At 37.4% G+C, this 6,344-nt stretch overlaps 2 protein-coding genes across 2 annotated transcripts; one reads left to right on the top strand and one right to left on the bottom strand.

Annotated features, from left to right (window-relative positions):
• Positions 1-224: 224 nt before the first annotated feature.
• Positions 225-1,239, top strand: LOC113499726 (DPH3 homolog). The gene is made up of 3 exons (XM_026880312.1): positions 225-593; positions 731-805; positions 881-1,239. The coding sequence occupies exons 1-3, from the start codon at positions 486-488 to the stop codon at positions 947-949; spliced, it is 252 nt and encodes an 83-aa protein (XP_026736113.1). The 5' UTR covers positions 225-485; the 3' UTR covers positions 950-1,239.
• Positions 1,240-2,825: 1,586 nt separating this feature from the next.
• LOC113499609 (arfaptin-2) lies at positions 2,826-6,321 on the bottom strand. Its single transcript, XM_026880125.1, has 7 exons — positions 5,468-6,321; positions 5,222-5,352; positions 4,828-4,992; positions 4,040-4,208; positions 3,812-3,964; positions 3,077-3,224; positions 2,826-2,996 (listed from the first exon to the last, which is right to left on the bottom strand). Exons 1-7 carry the CDS (start codon positions 5,476-5,478, stop codon positions 2,826-2,828), a joined length of 948 nt encoding a protein of 315 aa, XP_026735926.1. The 5' UTR covers positions 5,479-6,321.
• Between the last annotated feature and the right edge of the window lie 23 nt (positions 6,322-6,344).

The raw sequence follows: 6,344 nt of genomic DNA, 5'->3' as shown, positions 1-6,344 counted from the left end.
AAATAGAACGAGCTTGAGGTGTCAAGATATAAAATTTATAAACTTTTTTTATTTGTTTCTGTTCCACAAAGGTTATTAAAATTAAGTTCACAGCATTTTTCAGACCAGTCCTTTGTGGGAGACTAGTATTATAGAATTAGTTGTTTCATACCTGGTCTGTACATATGTAAAATAAGGTAGGTCAAAGCCTGTATTCAAGCCGAAAAAAAACGGTAACTTGAAAATTGACACTTTGATTGGCGTATCAGTTCCTGTAGCGGTTCAGAAATAAGTGATGAATAATATAGGAAAGTAATATCAACCAAAGATATCGTTTTATAAAAGCAACCTTATAACTTGCAATATTATTATGATTCGTTTTTAAAACGTTTGTGGATGCAAGTACTTCAACTGTCCATTTCAGCTTTACCATATCGTGTATAAACGTGCAATGTGCGTCGTATTTGTAAGTCAAGTGTTAGCAATCAACTTTAAAATTAAACACAATGACGATATTTCACGATGAAATAGAAATTGAAGATTTTGAATACGATGAAGATGACGAAATGTATTATTACCCATGTCCTTGCGGCGATAGGTTTCAAATAAGTAAGGTTAGAACTATTCATTTACTTAAAATATTAAAGTTAATGTAATGTTGCTTCATACCACGTAATACTATAAACATATTAACAAATTAAGCTTAAATTTTGCTTAGACTTAAAAAATAGTGATAAGTTACTTTTTTTAGGAGGAATTGATGGCTGGTGAAGAAGTTGCAACTTGTCCAAGTTGTTCCCTTGTAGTGAAGGTTATATATGACCTAGTAAGTGTATGATATTTATTTTTGTTTAATAATGCTTATATGGAATTTAGAAAATGAGAATTTAACTTCTTTTAGGAAAAGTTTAAAGCTGAGGCAGAGGAGTTGTGCAATGAAGAAGGTGATAAGGAAACTGTGAAGGCCTAAGGAATCTAGAAATGATATTTCTGGCAAATATTGGCGATTCCAGTTAGCAGGTGCTAACACTTGGAGTCCTGTGATGTAATGTGATGATACTGTAGAATATAAATATAATTGTGAGCTATCAAGATATTAAAACTTGTTTGTTATTCTAAGCATGCCTCTGAGCTCACTTAGTGTTTGTAATGTAACCATCATGTGTGCGATCATAGAAGATATCTCATTGTACTAAATTTAATAAAGGGAAATAATTATTCTAAACACCAGAGTAAATACTATAAATGAAAGTCAATCAAGTTGCAAGTGATCTATTTTACACTCCTTACAAAATATGATAAACACAATGCCTTACATTTACAATAATAGTGTATAATTTGTTCTCTTAAATAATAACATTTAAATAAGTCACATTGAGAGTACATTCAACTAAAATAAGAGATATTGACTAGCTGGCATGTAAAGTTACATACCTGAGGGTAATATAAGAGCAACTCTGTGCAAATATTGTCTTAATGTGATGCGATGTACCACACACTCATGTACAATGCAGGTGCTAACAAGCTTAACTAGGAGATCTCTTATAACTTAATGATGGTCAGCCACCGGGAGGTCTCCTACATTATACATGATTAGGTGTTATCAAAACATCAGTACATAATTATAACACTAAGGAATCATTACTTATTACAAGTCTGATTTTACAAAATTCCTATAAGTACAGTGTGACATAGTAGAAACTACCATGAATATGTATTATTAAACAAACAGAAGAGATTTCTTAGGTTTACGCGAATGTTAGACATTGAAATGAAACGACTTTTACGGATTTTATCGCGGTTTAATTTGAACTAAAACCAAAAATTAAACCGCGATAAAATCCGTAAAAGTCGTTTCATTTCAATACAGAAGAGAGTTGCCACAAGAGTCATTATTTGGAAAATTTGATTAAAAACTTCATGATAGATATACATTGGCTGGCATTTATTTAAACTTAAGTGATGATGATCTCTTCCTTATTGTTGATACTAAAGCTTCGAGTGGGATTACATTGGAAGGATATATTTGAGCTAACAAATTAGACTAATATATTGTGCCTACCAAACAAATAAATATTGTGATTATATTACAATTTCATACAATATGTAAACATGTAAGCTTATATTCTAGGCAAGCATTAAGCTATAATAAATATGAATACTGGAATGGATGAGTAATAACCTTGCATCAGGTAAGCTTGGTTCAATAAGTATTCAACTGAACTCATGTTCTACAAAAATACATTTTCTGTTGTTATATTTTAAGTATCAATTTTGGAATAGTAAATACTGTAATATTTAAGTATTACACTAAGATTGCATTATGTGCAAAAATAAAAATAAAACTAATCAGATGAAACTGTCTGCTTAGTTTTATAGATAGAAAATATTTGATTAAGTACATACACAATGTATTATTATATGTACACAGTATTAGGTAATTATTTTTTTATAGTCAGAGAGCATTAAAAAGGTATATTCATTTGGTCAAAAGCGCGTTTTAAAATAAAATTAAGCTAATATATATGGTCACAATACCACACAAAGTAATAATAGTCTGGTTCGGCCCCTCTCACTAATGCTGGTTTATTACCAAGTAGGTAGGTAGGTAGCTATGTAGGTATGTATTACCAAGTAAAAGGTTTACGGTTTTTTTTTGGGGTAATCTTTTAAATTCTAGTATTTTATTGGGATTTGGTGTAGATATCCATGGGTATACCTGCGCAGTCGTTGGTGAGTGCGGGAACATTATCCATAGAGCGGCAGCGCGGCGCCGCCGAGCGTGTCCTACGCGGGGCCGGGCAGCGGCGCGGGCGCGCCCAGCGGCGGCAGCGGCGGGGGCGCGCTCAGGGGCGGGGGCACGGCCGCCGCGCCAGCGGGGCCGGCGCGCCCCCCGCTGCGCTGCTCGTGTGGATGTTGAAGTGCCGCACCGCTGCCTCCAGCGCCACGTTGTTACCGCTGAAGTATGCTGACACCGCATTGTGGAAGAGCAGTAGCTGCTTGTTCATCACCTTCACCTGGTCAAGTGACATTGAAACATTGGTTGTAAAATCGAGGGTTTTTCAAACGAAACAGAGTATGTGTCAGCAGTACTCACCCTGTTTTCGTGCAGCAGCCGCAGCTTGACGGCGGAGTCGTCGCGCAGTCGCTCGTAGTGTCGTCGCTGCCGCTCCACCTGCGCCAGCGCGGGCTCGGGCGCCGCGCGGCCCGCCTCCAGCTCGCTGCGGTACGCATCGTACTCCACTCTACACACACACCATAATACCATATACTCCTTAGAATTGAAAACTTACATTAGACTTGCATTTGTCAAATTTACTTTTTATTAAACGTGGAAGGGATAGTTACAGTACAGGAAACTTAAAACCTGATTTTGCTAGCCTTGGGGCAAATCGACTATCTCGAAAATAGGATTATAAAACAAGTGTTATACTTTCAAAAATCACAACGTACGAATCATGGGCACTTCAAATTTTCTATTAACAAAAATATACTGTAATATACGATAAATTTTAACAATACGATCTTGAGAGAGAATATAAAAAGCGTCGTTTTAAAAAATCTTCTATGAACATAAAATTAGACAATTTGAAAACTTAATTTGCTTATCTCAATCTATATTGATTAATCCTTCAGATAGTCAGAATGAACTGACTTGTGCCTTTGACTATCCATGCTTTTTTTTTAAAAAGAACTTTTTTGTTTCACATAGATCACTATTATTATCGGTTAAGAATTATATGAAATGACAATTTAATCACTAATAGCAATCAACCAATTGCTATTTGTGATTAAATTGCCTATAGCGAGAGCTATGGCTATGGGCAGTTACCTGGCGGCTTCATATTGTCTGATGGTGAGCAGCGTGTCCTCAATGGTTTTGTTGGTGAGTGTGTTGAGGGAGTTGTTGAAGAAGTGCAGCGCGGCGAGTAGCGTCTCGCCATTGCGCGTCAGTGTACGTTGCGTGTCCGCGTTGTATAGGAACCTAAGTAACATGGTTTTGCTTTAAATAGAAGGTCAAACATTTATATGTATTATGATGAGAGAGGGTGACACTGACTGGTTCTGCAGCTCGGGCGACTTCTGCGCGAGCTCGGCGAAGGCCTCGCCCAGCGCGCGCTGCGTGTGCGCGGCGGCGGCCAGCTGCTGCGTGAGCGCGCCGCTCAGCCGCAGCACGCCGTTGTACTTGCGTTGCGTCTCGCGCAACATCTCGATCTGCGCCTCCAGCTCTGCTCACACGATATAATGCTCAAGATTAACATTCACCCAGAATACAAGGTCTTTCTTATCTAATTCACAACATTGATAGAATGAGATATTGATTAGGTGAAAAATAAATTTGTTGGTACCCACACTTAGATGGTCACCTAACAACAAATTGATGGTTGTAACAACCATTGCTTAACCATTTTTTTTAGTACATGATATTAGAGCAGAAGCAGCTGTAGAAATAAATCAACAGTCTAGCTATCACAGTTCATGAGATACAGCTTGGTGACAGATGGACAGTGAAGCTTTAATATTAGGATACTGTTTTTGAACTTAGAGAATCATACCCAAAAAGTCACCACTTAAGATTTCTATCACAGAAACATTAATTAAGATTATAATCTCATACATGACGTGTGGTCGCATATGACACAAGAGGTGAGTGTAAGGGGCAAGAGTGTAACGACTAGGAAGGAAGGACGGAATCTCATATATGGGCAAAGATAAAGATGTTTGATAATGCATGTCTATGTTACATTAAAATGTGTTACAATGTATTATATCCTCCCCTTAAGCATACTAATTACCTGCAATAAAGCACAATATACATGGAAGACAAGTGATTCCAGTAAACATTACCAGTATCTACGGTACGGGAGCTCTTGCCAAGCTTCTCATAGAGTATTTGTTTGGTGCACTTGTAGGTGGACACCCCCCAGTTGCGGATGGCATCCAGCTTGGAGGAGCCGGCTCGCAGGAGGGTGCTGGAGCCTGCCCCACCATTCTGAGACACATCTGGGGGTACTGCATGAGAAAGAAAATACATATTAGCAACAATCACATCCAACAGATCAATCAACGCATCAGAATTAAAACTAACCCTAAGTGTACTGCATGCTTAGTTTGCTACAGTTTATTTTTCTTAGACTGCTTACATTTAAACTAAGTACAATAGTGTTCAATTCTGACTATTCCTAAAACTTTTGCAGCTATAAATAATCTGAGTCATAAAAAAGTCCGATTGCCACTGTACCGTATGCTGGAGGAAAAGGCATGGAGCGCGACGTGGGGAACTTGGGCTCCGTGCCCGAGGTGATGGAGTCGCTGGACTCGCGCAGCGGCGGCGTGTCCTTCAGCATCTCGTGGATGCTGCGCTCCGATTGCCTGCCATATAACACACCGTTACTATACACCCTCATAGTAAAGATCCCAGTAAGACCTTCTACACTAATAAAATATAAACAGAGGGCCCGGTGTTATTGTATGAAACATGACACACCATTTAGACATCTTGGCTGACAGTAATCGTCCTTCTTATTCTCCGAAAGGGCCTTAAGTTGCACACTTAAAGCCAAGCTTTTAATAACACCACAAACTTAACATTTTCCACAAAATAAGCCCAAACTATAATAATCTAAATTTTTGCAGTCGACGCTTAAGTACAACTTTGACAATGACAATTTATTGACAAGACAACTCCATAACTCCTTTTGACATGCTCAGTGTCAAAATGACAACAGGATAGAATAATTCAAATCCTTTAAGAGTGAAGGAGACATAATAATCGATTTTACCATTGCAACTAATTCGTGAAGTTTGCCGTTTGGATTCGCGACGGAAACTTACTTTATAAAAATAGCCAAGTTAAATTATTTTAATGATGTTTTTGGAAACTCATCTGTTGATATGAATTGATAATTCATAATTTTTATTTTAACTGAAATTGATTTTTACCCTTTTTACCCTGTGATACCAAAGTTCATAATAATATATTATGTCCTACAGCTGGGCACAGCTCTCTTGCTTTCTCTGGCAACAGAATAATTGTAAATTCACTATATTGACCGTGAGTTTTCACCCCGTACTGAATTTCCAATTATTGTGTTGGAAGAATGGTTACACTAATACGTATAGTACCAATTCAATATAATTTTTGTTCATTTATTGGCCATTGATAGAGTTAAATGAAAATCTTTAGAGAAGGCCTATGTCGATGGACAAGTTGGGGAAAGAAATACCAATTTTTCTTACTAAGTGTTTAGTGTACCATAAAGGTAAAAATCCGCTGCTTTGCGCTTTGGCTGTAGGATAATAATTATGTTTTTTTTTTTATATTAATTACGATTTCAAAAGCGTTGCCAATATTTATTCAAATT

This window comes from Trichoplusia ni, chromosome 12 (assembly GCF_003590095.1).
Source record: "Trichoplusia ni isolate ovarian cell line Hi5 chromosome 12, tn1, whole genome shotgun sequence".
In the NCBI taxonomy this organism is placed as follows: Eukaryota; Metazoa; Arthropoda; class Insecta; order Lepidoptera; family Noctuidae; genus Trichoplusia; species Trichoplusia ni.
Note: the sequence above shows the minus strand (reverse complement) of the source record. Positions and strands in the feature narration are given on the sequence as shown.

What these genes read in the sequence shown, in the direction of transcription:
- LOC113499726 (XM_026880312.1), top strand. Translation starts at nt 486, where the DNA reads ATGACGATATTTCACGATGAAATAGAAATTGAAGATTTTGAATACGAT. An exon ending in ATAGGTTTCAAATAAGTAAG is followed by an intron (nt 594 to 730) that starts GTTAGAACTATT and finishes TACTTTTTTTAG; the next exon opens with GAGGAATTGATGGCTGGTGA. An exon ending in TGAAGGTTATATATGACCTA is followed by an intron (nt 806 to 880) that starts GTAAGTGTATGA and finishes AACTTCTTTTAG; the next exon opens with GAAAAGTTTAAAGCTGAGGC.
- LOC113499609 (XM_026880125.1), bottom strand. An exon ending in CTCCCGTACCGTAGATACTG is followed by an intron (nt 4,209 to 4,827) that starts GTAATGTTTACT and finishes TCGTGTGAGCAG; the next exon opens with AGCTGGAGGCGCAGATCGAG. An exon ending in AGACAATATGAAGCCGCCAG is followed by an intron (nt 3,225 to 3,811) that starts GTAACTGCCCAT and finishes GTGTGTGTGTAG; the next exon opens with AGTGGAGTACGATGCGTACC.